Consider the following 13,412-nt stretch of genomic DNA (forward strand, 5'->3'; position numbering starts at 1 on the left):
AGGTAAGGAATAATTTTGAAGATTTTGGGCCCAGCTGGAACAACCTGTCACAGAAGGCGTGAAAGAAGGTACCTTGTATGCTCTGAGGTTCTAACAAGGTGTAGGAGATTTCTGCTGTCAGACTCTAGTTTTCTCCTGCCTAACTACATTGAAAGAAAGAGGTCCATCATGATATCAAACACAGAGTGACTGTCCTGTCTTGGTTGCCATCTGCCGTGTCAGCGGTAGGGATATCTAATGCTGTGTCTGCACTATTATTACTTAACTTTTGCCAGGAGAGAGACAGTGACATGGCACTGTCAGTAAAGAGCTCTCTGTGTTTATCTGATAATGACTTACAGTCTCACTGACAAGTGCTTATAGCAGCAAAAGATACTGTGAGAAGTGCACAGGCATCCTGCCTGCATTGTGAGTTGTCAGTATAGTATTTGAGTAATTACAGGACTTTATTTTCTCATATTTCTTTTTTAATTGACTCTATATATTCTTTAAGTGGTGATTGAAAGTCCACTGGTTCCTTATTTTGATTATTAATCACAGTTCAGCATGGCTAACAGAAATGGAAACTGTCAGTACATTTTTGCAGTAAAATATTCAAACTCAGTAAAGAATTGAAAGTAATTTGATAGGGCCTAAGCTATCAATTTCTTCACTCATTTGTGAAGCTGCATACAATATATGTGATGTCTGCATAGTAACATTTCTAATTAGCCTTTGAGCTGGTGAAGCATGATTTGAATGTGTATTTGCAGGTTAAAAGAGTGCTGGAGTGATTCATAGTTAGAAGAGAGTAGGTGAGCCCCAGATTTTATTATTACTACAGTACTTTGCCTTTTGCGTAAGAAAATATTTGTAAAATAAAATGTGAGCTGGATGACTTATGTGAAAAACCTGGTGTTTTTTGGCACTGGTGATTAAAGTTTCCCCTAAAGCCGTGTCTGTGGGATGCCTCAGAGATTATTTCAGTAGCATGCTGTAGCAGACCAGGGCACAGCTTTTTTGTTCTTACTGCATTTTGTTTGACTGACCTTGCCATTGATGGCTTCTAAGATTTAAAAGCTTTGTTAACAGAACTCCAACAAAACTCAAGACATTTCCACATCCTTTTTTTGGTGATAAATGTATAAACTCATTCAGATTTAAATTGACCTTATATGGAATGTATCAACAATCATGAAACTTTATTAGGTGTATGTAAAAAGTCGATGCGGAATGGTATTAGAGAAGCTTATGGAGTAATTGCAGCTTATATGGTCATGAGAAAATTTTCCTTTCTTTTTATTAGCACTGCGTGGTCAGGATAAGACTATCAATTGTTCCATGGCCTTAGAGGTCAAGGGTTGTTGTTTGAGGTCTGGGTGGAGGTCTGTCCTTGCACAGTCATACTTTCCTACCTCTACAGGGTCAGGAGGACCAGTGGCAAATTTAGAACCTGCTGGGTAATTTCAAGCATTTTTTGAGCACTGACTGCTTAGTAGTGGGGTTTGCAGTTTCCCATCAGAAGCAGGAGAGGATTGTTCCTGCAAAAGTCTTTTTAACACTGAAAGTAAAAGATGCTCACAAACTTTTCCCAGTGTAGGGCTGCCTGTTCGCAGCAGTGCTTTATAGTAGTAGCAGCAGAGGGGTTTACCAGCTAAGCTGATTGTTACACAAGGACAAAGGAGAGACGGTGCTTTTGAAAGCGGCTTTTGCTGGCAGAACTTCATGGTGTTGGTTTTGCCCACCGCAGATCCAGTGGATGCCTTTTCTACAGAAAAATATGTAGTGTGGAAGCAGTGAGTTCTTTATTTTCTGGTGAAAGCAGCCTTTTCGTTTTGTCTTTCTTTCTTGTGTTTCACGTTGAGAAGCTGTTCATGAGAAAAGAAATTGTGTTAGATTTCATTATAGGCATGACTCAGACCAGTGTGGAAAAGGACATTTTATATATGTATTTTTAAATAACAGTTACTTTGCTAAGTGTTACACATTGCTCTCTTGGCATAAAAAACAGATAGGTCTTAAGAAAAATGATGTGAATAAAAATGTTAATCTTTGGAGATCAGCTTTGATCTCCAGTGTCCTGTTAATTTAATTTGACTCATCCCACTACTTCAACTATGTAATTCAGACCTTAAACATTGTGTTTCATCTCCTGTATTTTACAACACTCTGCAATATGAAACACCTTTTCAGTATTGAAAATGTTGTAGTGTTACTGTTCCTGCTGCATTAGTACTTTTTTCCTATAACTGTGTAGTGTAGCAGGTCAAACATTTGTAAAGATATGTATTTCAGTATTTGTATGTATTTTATATCCTAAAACTTTTCCTAGCTTCTGTTATGTAAAGTGTTCTTTTTCATTCTGTTTAAGTGCATGTAAAATTATGAAACTGAACCTTATGAAGGCAAGTAACTGTGAAACTAAGTTTTCATTTAAGAGTTATATGTATCTTTATTTGATTAGATTATGAGAAAGTAAGAATAAATGGAGTTTTTTCTTCTGATAAATTGAACAGTTTTGTTCTGGCAGGTCTAATGTGCTGATTTAATGGATTTTGTTGTTTGAGGGTTTTTTGTGTGCTGCTTTTTGTAGCACATTCTTGTAATTTAGTATGGAAAATAAACATTCTGGCTTTTCCAGTGTCTTTCACTGCTAAAGGCCACTCTTTAAAGAAGCTGTGAGTGTAAATGGGTTTGAAGAATAAGGTTGAGGTTTGGGATTGGAAAAAAAGGAAAATTTCAAGATTTCGTGCACTTATACCGCAATGTAAGGCGTCAAAATGAGGCAAATTCCATGCACGTTCAGTAGAACTACTCCATAGAAGAAGTATCTTTCCTTCTGACTGCACAAGATGTATGAAATAAATATGCTGAAAATACTTGTCAGAGCCAAAATACTATGTGGCAACTCTATTTTCTCTTTTAAGATCGTTTAATTCTCATCTGTATCACAATATTAGCAAATGAATAACTGATTGGAAAGCTCTTCCTTGTCTTGCTGAACTTTTTGAGACTGCCTGACTTTCTGCCCATGACCAAGACAAATACTCAGTTACTGGGTTTGTCAGAATCTGGAGTGTTTTTCTTTTGAACTCACTAAACACCCTAACCATTGGACTGCTGACGCCTCAGCATGAAGTCCAACTTTCCTCTTCCACAACACTGTTAATCCATTACAGATAAGGTACTTTCATCGCTACAGGAGTACCTACATACGGTGCATTATGGTGCATCTCCTTCATCTTCTGTTTCTGAACATTTCAGTGTGTTCTTTTGGCAATTGTTCAGTATGTTTTAGGATGTGCCTCACATGTTTGCAGAATAAAGGAATATTAATTCAGAGAGAATATGTTTCATATCATCACTTCTTTTTCTACAGCTGACAGTAGATGATGAATTTTCACATGCAAATTGTACCTTTAATATTCAGTGCTAGAAAACGGCTCCTATTGAGTAATTTACCTGATCTCACAGGGCCCAGATTGGTAACTATCGATCTCTGAAGTCTGTCTCTTTTCTTTCACACTTGAGTTTTCTTTGTCTTGTGATCCATTTGCTCTAGCACTAAGACATAGTGCAAGGCATTGATTATGTGGTGAGCTGTGAATGTACTCAAATAGTAACTGGAGCCTCAGCTAAAATAAGGGTATCAATACAAAATTTTTATTGTATTTTCTATATATAAAATGAGAATGGCATCACCACCCAGCATACAGGGGAACTGTAATCATGCATAGTAAGAGATCGTGAGGTACTCAGATGCTATAGTGGTACTGACCTCAGAGGTCTAGCAGAGTGAAATAAGAGAAATGACGTTGATTTCATAGTTGCCTGGATTTCTCTTAATTTCTTTAATGAGTCAGGCTCATAGATTTTTTTTTTAGACTTTTTTTTTTTTTTGGTAAGGGAATTAATTATGCATATAATGGCATAATATTTAAATAATAAGAACTCCAGTATAAGGCTCCTTGCTTACTGCTAAACCTAAGCTGAAATCTTATTTGAACAAACTAAAAGATCGTTGTTCAGTCTTTCAAGGCAATGCTGTGTTCTGAGCTACTGGAATCTAGAGTACCTGTGCACCTGCTTTTACCTGCTATTACAGAAGCCTTTATGAATGTAGGAGACAGATTAGTTACATCTAATATTAATTATCATAACCAACAATGCTGTCAAATTCTGAATGACTGACCCTTGTAACAGCCCTAATGAAAGCAAAACCAATACAAAGGACTGGTACAACACAGGGCTGTTCTTACCAGGAACGTTAGTAATATATTGTGTTGTGGCACTACCATCTATCTGTGGCACTATATAGGTAAATTAGAAAAAAAATAAATCTATTGCTAGAAAGGTTCTTTGCTTAAAATATTTCATCTTAGTTTTTATGCTTCAAGTTCATAATTTAAAATCATAGAGTTATTTAGCAGTAGAGCTATCTATATATATTCCTGTTCTTACATATTTGTCAGTGAAATAAACTGGATCACTGATTATAGTGAATAAGAAAACACAATTTGCTAGCAGAAGGTGAGTCTTCTGAGATGGTACTTTGATTCTGTTAATATTGCAAATGTATAAGGAGGTATAGCTCAAGAGATTAGACATTAAGCTGACGTCTTGCAAACAGAGATTTGATCCCTGCTGTTCTAACACTGTGTAACCTTTACCATGTCATCTATTCATCATGTACCTAAATTTCCTTTGTTTAAATAGTAATAGCTCTGCTATGCTGACTAGGGTGTGACGGTGATAAATGCTTTAGAATTTTGAGAGTCTGATTCTGAGGCGTTAGGAGACACAAGTTGGTGAACGTAATGAGACAAAGGTAGAAAAATGAAACAGATGAAACTATTTGCTTGTAAAATGAACTGTCTTCTGATTGCATTGAAAACAGGGTTTTTTTGTGGTTTTGTGACTTTCAAATCGGTTGTTGCTGACAGACTGCTTCTTTTCGAGTTATCCAAAGGGAAAAGTAAGGAAAATTTTAAAGAGACTGTGATAAGGACATTGTTTTCCAGCACTCTACTGTTCCGTAAAGTTTATTTTTCACCCTCAAATGGAGGAAATTTTATATTTGAAGGGTATTTGACATACAGAAGGGTTTGTGGTTTCAGCCTCTTTATATGTGTGTTAAATTTTCATTTTGTAAAATAATATTTGCAAGCCCATTCATTCCAGTGGCATTAACCTGTTTAATATTTTTGTTGTAGAACAATTATCAGATGTTTCTGGATGAGTTTCATGAAGTTAATGTTGTCATGCTTGACTTTGCAACAAATCAGAGTTTTAGGTGGCAAGTAAGACAGATGTTTCTTCTTCTACAGGGAACAAATGCAGTCACTTGCATTTCTGGAAATATATTGTTAGGATAATTTTTAAATTAGCATTCCTTGGGATGAGATAAACAAGAAATTAAAAGATTATGTCTGCTTTTCGAGCATTTTTTATTGAAATAAAAAAGTGCATCCTAGAAAACAAAAAATTAGCAGAAGAGTTATCTACTTTCTGAATGGTGACTTTAGATGTGAGTTTCGTAAGATTTCAAAACAGTTAAGTGGAGTTTATCCAACTACTTCTCACTGACAAAAGCACAAAAGCTGTGTTTCTCGTTTATTATCTATTTTATTCAAGCCTTTGCATTCCATAGGTAGCAGAGCAACTCTGTAAAAGTAACCACACTTTCTAATTCCTTTCTTTTTGTTTTCTTCCTTCTAACTAGAGTCTGTGTGTATTTACACCACCAGGAGCTAAAGAAGGACAACCGCGGCTCATTCCTGCAGGGCCCATCGCACATGGCACTACAGTATCTGCTTATGTAGCCAGATCCAGAAAAACGGTGTTAGTAGAAGATATTCTGGGGGTAAAAAGCTTTCTCTTTTTAATGAGATGCTTACAGCATGTTCTTAGAATGAGTATTTTGGTGCTGAAATGTATATTGAGCTGACAAGAATGTCAGTCAGAATTTGGGTTATTAGCCAGGACTTTGATCTCTGCTTACATTAGTGTAAAGCTAGAATACTTACAACATCAGTAGACCTACATCAAAGGCACACTAATGTAACTGATACCAAAATACAGGCCTTTGCCCATAAAAGGATTCAGAAAACCCTAAGGTGGTATTCTGATAATTCTTGGCACTCTGCATGTGTGTACTTTTTAATTTTGTAAAAAACTTCATTCTGGAGTTGCATCTATGCAATTGTATCAGACTAGCATTTAAACTGTACTATATGAGAACACTTTCTGATCATCTGGTTATGAGAGCATCAGGGAAGTTTAAATTCTCTTTTCAGTGTTTTCTGTTCTTTTGAGCTCTGTCCAGGATAACAATCTTTAGATATTGTGGCTAAAATTGGACATTGCTGTCTCTATTTTTAAAAAAATATTTGTTAGTAAATGCATGACCTTTCTTGGGCAAACACAGGCTATAAACAAATTGCTAAATGCCTAATGTGAGTAGACTTAAAAAACCCTCAAAAACATAAGGCAGAAGTTGCTTTCTCTGTGGTAACAGTCAGTTACATTGTTATGTAAGATTCTATACATAATCTATAAAGATTGTATATGTTGTTAGTTTTTTTCAGTCGCATGTAGGGATTAAATTGTCACTGGTAATTTCCAATCAAGATCATTATATCCTTGTATATGAGGGTTGTATGATTTGATTTTACATTCATAATAAAATCAGGAAGAGTGAGTATGGAAGAGTTTTGGACTTTTTTGTTGGTTTACAGTATCAGCAAATTGTTGAATGAACAGGGAGTTGGATTTTGGGGACATGGTTTGCCTTCCAGGGATTTTAGGAGAGTCTCAGCAGTGAAAGGAAACACTTGCAGGTAGTCTTGCTAGGCCTTACTTTTTTTCTTTTGAGGGCAGAATTAAAAAGTAAAATCAGGAGGCTCCTGTTGCAAAGTGCTTCCCACTCTCTTTTTGTCTGTCATTTGTTCCCAGCCATTCAAATTGATTGTCATCTTAGTAATTAAGGTAGAGATTACTTGCTGTTTTCTTTGAGAAAGGAGAGATTTTGATCAGCCTTGAAGGAGTGTCTGTCTTGCCTAATCACAGCCGGCAGGGAACATCTGGTAGGAATCAAGTATTGAAGGATTGATGCGACAGAATGGGTCTCTCACACTTGACATAGACTAGTTACTGCCTTGCTAACAGTAACACCCTAGTGGTATCTCAGGTCTTTGTGAATTTTCATACATGGGGAACTGAAGCTATAAAGCCTTGAACATAACCTATGTAGACAAAAAATTTAAGAATTTGGGTCTGTTATAGCAGCTGGTAGGTTATTTTCATATTTGTTCCTGTAACTTTTGAACCAGCTTATTCAGGATGCATAAGCAAGGGAAACAGAAAGATTCTTTCTCTCCTGCATAAATTTTTGTCAACACTTTTTCTCTTCAGGAGTCAGTTGAGAATTATAACTCTCTGTAATCTAAAGCTTTAGCTTCAGGTTTCGATTTTATTTTTTTTTTTCTCTCACAAGCACTTCCACCTGCTTGGTAACACTGAAATCTGAGCAGTCCACTTCATAATTACAAATGCTTTGGGGTATTTTTTGGGGGGAGGGGGTGGTGGTGTAGTGTTGTTTATTTGGGTTTATACTTAATCTGGACTGGCATTAGCAATTAAGTGCTGGTTTTGCTGCGTGTGAGAGTAGAGGAAAAAGTATGATCAAAATGAACCCAAAATTTGGTCTAATATAAAAGCTGATTCTGACTTTACGTTAATAAGGTTACCTCTATATGTAAATTAATGCTTAGACTTTTTATTGATTTTTTTTTTTTTTTTTTAGTAGATGTCTTAAATACTGTGTGGAAATTATACTAAGAGGTATCGGGTTTATGAGTGTTATAATTTTCCTGCAGATTTAATCAGCTGGGAGAGGGAAGAAAATGTCAGAGTATCTTTCATGTTAATGTTATGATATTTACATTTTATCAGTTTATGTTTACATTTTATAGGATGAGCGATTTCCCAAAGGTACTGGACTGGAATCAGGGACTCGTATCAAATCTGTTCTGTGTTTACCAATTGTCACTGCAATTGGTGATCTGATTGGTATCCTGGAGCTTTACCGTCACTGGGGCAAAGAAGCCTTCCGTCTTAGTCACCAAGAGGTGAGCTCACAGCCAGCCTCTCCCCACTTCCCCACGAAGATCACCACTTCAGCCCCTCCCCAACTTTATTCTCTCACTCATCTCATGTGTTTCTTACCTTGTTTGTACTTGATTTTTTTGTTCTCATCAATTATTACTCATTCACATATACATATACAAGTACCGGGACACCTCAAGAATTTTGCCTTGTGTTCTTTTATGGAAAAGCAGGTTTAAGATTTCTCTATTGATTATAAACTCACCCTACAGTTGTTTGAGAAGTTAATGCAGAGCAGGTGAATGAAATATAACTGTAAGTCGAATGTCGAAAACCGAAATCACTTTGTATAAAAAGGACACTCCCAAGTTATCCTGAGTCTCAATTTTAACTTTTAAGTAAGGTTTTATTTTACAGTATGGAAAGACTGATTTTTTTTTTTTTTTTTTTTGACTTTTCACCTGACTTTTTTGATGTGGCTTCTCAGTGAATGAGCCCCATTGTTAAACACGATTTTGCAACATTGTAGCAACCATACATCAAGTCTGAATGCTAGGTCTCGTAGGAGGGGAAAGTGATTTTATTTTAAAAGTGAACAGCAGAGATTTCATGTGTTTGCATCCACATTCTTACCTCCACACACTCTCAGGCACCAAGATACGTGTGTCCGGGTGATATTTCCAAGAATTGTGCACAGAGGTACAGATATCCAAGTAGTCTCCAGGATGCCTTGCAATGACATGGAGGACAAGGGATGCCAGCTGTTGAGTCCTTATGTCTCCTGGTTTCTTTCCTAGGTTGACAACCATGTGCTGGTTTTGGGTCAGCCTTTTCTTTAGCCTTTAGGAGCTGACATCTTTTGTCTCTCTAGCCTGTCCCATCTCTGTGAGTCATCAAGATTTACTCACTGTCCTTAGATGTTCTTGGAAACTGTGTGTAGATGTGCTGGTACCTGGATGATCTAGGTGCCATTTATAAAGCTCTTCTCTGCTTTTTCTTTTCCTTCTGATGCTTCCCAATCCAGATATTTCCATTCATAACCATCTTCGTATTTCCATGACTGTTATCTGTACTGCATGGTTTAATGTGTTTGTATTAGGCCTGTGTAGTTATGTTTTCCATGCATGTCCATCTGTCAATACGAAGTTATGAGTTGTTAGCCACGTACAAACAAATTTTAACATGGAGCAGATATCTCAAAGGCTGTCGCTGTATTAAAGGTGTTAGAAGTGCATCTTAGCTGTCACATCTGGGTGAGGATCACTATTATGTCCAATCTAGAAATTAGGATGGCTCTTGCATTAAGGTGAATGTACCATTTGTCTCTGTCTCTGCCCTTTCCCAGGGAAGGGAACCTGAACACAGAGGTTAGGACAAAATGGCATGAGTTCTAGCCAGCTCTGTTGTCTGGATAGTGGTATAAGATGCACCATGGAGCAGTTTGGCTGTACTGAACTGGAATTTTTATTTTGAAGAGAACAAAAAATGTGCAATCAAGAGATATTAAAACTAGCCCTCTCAAGGAAATAAAACCCCATCAATATTTGTCAATTGTATATTCTGTTTATCAGTAACCTAATTAGCCTAGCATACATGTGATGCTCGTATGTGTATATTAGCTGGGCAGTCACATCACTTCAGCCTCACTGTCACAACTGGTATTTTTTCAGCAGCAAGCAGAGATCAGGGTAGGAGACTGGATTAGTATGGTGGTGCTCGCAGAACAAAGAACTGGCATTCATACAAAACCAGGCTTCGTTAATTCTGCTGCTTACACGTAACACATTTATTTTTTATAATTATCCTATTACATTAATCAATCTAAAATCCAGATAGGTCTCAGACATACATTATACTGTGCAAATATGAATCGTTTGTGTTATATGAAATACCTTCTGTAACTGAAGTTCATGAATGTTCTGGTTCGAAAAGAGTGGCTGCTAAACATAAGTATTTTATTAGTAAATTAAAAGTATTTTAAGGTCACTTTTTGAGTGCTCTAAAGCATTCTTTTCGTTTTCAGGTTTCAGAAAGCCTTTGGATACCATTAACAGTTTTCATAAAATGTGTACAATTTGTTCTGTTCTAAAAAAATATAAAATTAAAAAAATACCTTAGGAGAGCATGCAGCAGCAGACCTCTTGTACTTCTGTCCTCTGTGTTCTTATAAAACTCCTGTGTTTCAAGGACAGGAGATTGTGCATGGTAGCACATCTTAGTTAACTGCCATTTACATGACATTTGTTTGAAATGTTGCCTGGAAACTGTCATACTTAAAACACTAGTCTTGAGCTGAGGGATCAGGTCTGGTTCTTCTGCCACCAAAGTGGCAGTGAAAGAAAGAGTGCCTGTTTACAGCTGGAAATAGCTGTGACTGAAGAGGTACAGCCCCCAGAAAGGTGTTATGCGATATTTTATTTCTATGGCAGATACCTTTCAACAATATATATAATGTAATTTTTAAAGCCCTCGGCTCAGGAAATTATTCTCTTTTGTTTCAGGTTGCAACAGCAAATCTTGCATGGGCTTCAGTAGCAATACATCAAGTACAAGTAAGTGTGGGTGGTTTTTCATTTTTTCATTGCATAACCCTTCTACCAGGACTTGATGAGTAGGAACATATTTTATGATCAAATCACTACTAAAACTTTGATTCAAGCCCCTTCCCTGAACCTTGGAAAAATGTTAACGTTTTTCGTGTTCATTGAGCTAGTTTTCCTCAACTTGCAACTGTGGATCAAATAACAGGCAGTATTTTTACTAAAGGAAAAAGAAGCTCTAACAAAGTAGATAAATAATTGTTAAAGCAGAATGATAACAATTTACAGTTTTGTTTGGCTTTTGTTTGCTTGTGATATTGGATTTTTTTGTGTGTTTGGGTTTTTTTTTGTGAGGTGTTTTTTTTGTGGTGGTGGGTTTTTTTTTGTTTTGTTTTGTTTTTTCTTTTATTTTTCTTGTAAGAAAGCAACTACTAGGCCAACTGATTGCTTTCCTCCTTCTTTGGTGTTCAGCTGGAGATTATTAGGTGTTGCCTGCTCAGACTACTTTAAGCTGTCCTTGCTAGCTGCTTTGTGGTCCTGTACCTACTCCCACTAAGGATACTTGGTGCTGTCCCTGGTCAGGTGCCTAATAAAGCTCCACACAGTGAAAGCTGCTCTAGCAAACTCCAGCAGCTTTGGTAATAGGTTTTGTTATTTCAGTGACTAGAAGACAGTAACACAGAAACTAAATATATTCTATCAGCTCACAGAATATGCTAAAATAGGGTCTTCTCTCAACTCACAAGCAGTAGTTTGTGACATTCTTTTTTTTTTTTTTAAGATGTCTTTCATACAAGTGGCAGAAGACTTGCACAAAGCTTCCCACTTTTCTTTTCTAGACTCTACCATTTGCCACCTTGGTGCTGGAAGTCATTGACTTTCTTTGGGATCATCCTTTAGTCGAGCACATTTAGGCAGAATTAGCGGATGTGCAATATTGTGTGCCAGTAGAATTGCAGTTGCATGATGTTTTATCTTCACCTGGTAACAATGACTCTCTCTTTAACTGAGAAGCCTTTCACACCTGACAAAACAAACCAGGAAAGTTTAGTCCATTGGTCATTTTCATTTCTCTCCTCCTAAGCAGAAGGCTTGCCCTTCCCAGGTTTTTGCATGAGAAGAATGCAAGAGTTTTGAACTGATGTTGGGCTTTACCTACCAGGCTCACAGCTGGGCTTTAGGAAGTAGTGTGTATCAAGAAGGTGTACCTAGTTACCTGATTATGTGCAAGAGAAAGGCTTTTAGATGTAGTTTGTAATATATTGCATATTTATTTATATCTGCATTGCACAGATGAAAGAAATCACTAGTTTGGAGTAGTATTTTATTGTTAAAAGGTACCACCAGTAGAGGCTTTTTTTCTTATTTTGACGTCAGTGCTTCCTGTAGTAGTATACAGGTATACAATTGTACCTTAGATACAGAGTTTGCAATTAGGTGAAGTAAAAATATAGTTCAAAACTTTACTTCATCTAACACTTTGCTTCTAAAATACAGTGTGCATACTGTTTTTCATGTTCATGCTGATTTCTCCCAAAGATAAACATGTATCATCTGCTACTTAGCTTAAAGCTTGCCTGATGTCAAGTCTTCAGTTGTGCCTACATGCTGCTTTGCAAACTGGAAAAGAAGTGGTAAAAGAGCATGGTGAGGAAAAAAGCAAACAAAATATTCAACAATATTCTGAGAAGACACGAGGGTCTGCATAGGGAAATGTAGTTGAGCTGATTCCATAACCGCATTCAGTGGCAGCCTTTGAGGCAGCATGAGCAAATGTAACAACCAATATCTTTTGGAGAGTTTTAAGAAAGGTGTTACTTGTGTTTGACAGTTTTAATTCAGCAGCTGGCTGAGACTGAAGCCCAGTACACAAATCCAGCTTTTCATTTTATACAGTCCTGTAACATATATATATTAGCAGTGGTATATTTTCATATTTGTTGAATGGGTCAACCGTATGACCTCAGTTTCCCTCTGACTTCAGTGTTCTCTTGAAGGAAATCATAACATGATCTGTGCTTCCAGGTGTGCCGGGGCCTTGCCAAGCAGACTGAACTGAACGACTTCTTGCTTGATGTATCAAAGTAAGTCTGATTTGCACTATGATCTTGTTGATTTATTTTGATGAGCTTTTTTTAACTTGGCTCTTTCAATTCACCTCTTCCACCCTGTAGCTCACTAACAGGTGTGAAGGCACACCTTGGAGGGTGGGCAATCTTCAGCACAGGGAAAAGAACTAATGATGTGGGTGGCATGATTTGTACCTGCTAAACGTTATTTTTGGTGATTATGCAGAAGAAAATGGACCATATGATTATACCTTACAGAATTTGTTTCCTTTTGTCATCTTTTGCATGAGCTTTTTGCCTGTTTTTCCCCTTTCCTGTCAGAGTTGTGTGACCCTCTTTTGAGATGTGACAAATAGGCTTGATATGTATTTTCACAGCCAATTTTAGAAGGTTTGAAAGGACTTTATGACAAGTTAGCTAGATTCAGCTTCCCATCCCTGCCCTTTTTAAGACATGAGTGCGAACATACAACATGCATGCATAAGTATACGCACTTCAGAGATATATCCTTGAAGAATCAGGGCTGCCACACAGTTCTTTTTCTTCCGCATTTTCTGAAGGCTCTGTTTTCGTTTTCAAAGGCTGTAACTGCATGTAGCATGTTTTCTTTTAATTTCTTATCACAATAAATGCAAAATTAAATTGAAAACACATTAAAAGTATGAAAGCTTGAGCTTAGACTTTCAAAGTCAGTTTAGTGTTTTAGGTGATCTGCTCT

At 36.9% G+C, this 13,412-nt stretch overlaps 1 protein-coding gene and 1 long non-coding RNA gene across 4 annotated transcripts in view; one reads left to right on the forward strand and one right to left on the reverse strand.

Moving 5' to 3' along the window:
* The window catches only part of PDE10A (phosphodiesterase 10A), a 385,360-nt gene that overhangs the window by 323,764 nt on the left and 48,184 nt on the right, over positions 1–13,412 (forward strand). For all 3 annotated transcript variants that reach the window (XM_071806361.1, XM_071806360.1, XM_065835230.2), the window contains 4 exons: positions 5,702–5,842; positions 7,953–8,108; positions 10,587–10,637; positions 12,651–12,709. In XM_071806361.1, coding sequence (XP_071662462.1) covers positions 5,702–5,842; positions 7,953–8,108; positions 10,587–10,637; positions 12,651–12,709 — 407 coding nt within the window. The remainder of the gene's footprint in view (positions 1–5,701; positions 5,843–7,952; positions 8,109–10,586; positions 10,638–12,650; positions 12,710–13,412) is intronic.
* LOC136100289 (uncharacterized) lies at positions 318–10,302 on the reverse strand. Its single transcript, XR_010651171.2, has 3 exons — positions 10,199–10,302; positions 8,719–9,217; positions 318–1,847 (listed from the first exon to the last, which is right to left on the reverse strand). It is a non-coding gene; the product is annotated as an uncharacterized lncRNA (long non-coding RNA).

Source organism: Patagioenas fasciata, chromosome 3 (assembly GCF_037038585.1).
Source record: "Patagioenas fasciata isolate bPatFas1 chromosome 3, bPatFas1.hap1, whole genome shotgun sequence".
NCBI classification, from domain to species: Eukaryota; Metazoa; Chordata; class Aves; order Columbiformes; family Columbidae; genus Patagioenas; species Patagioenas fasciata.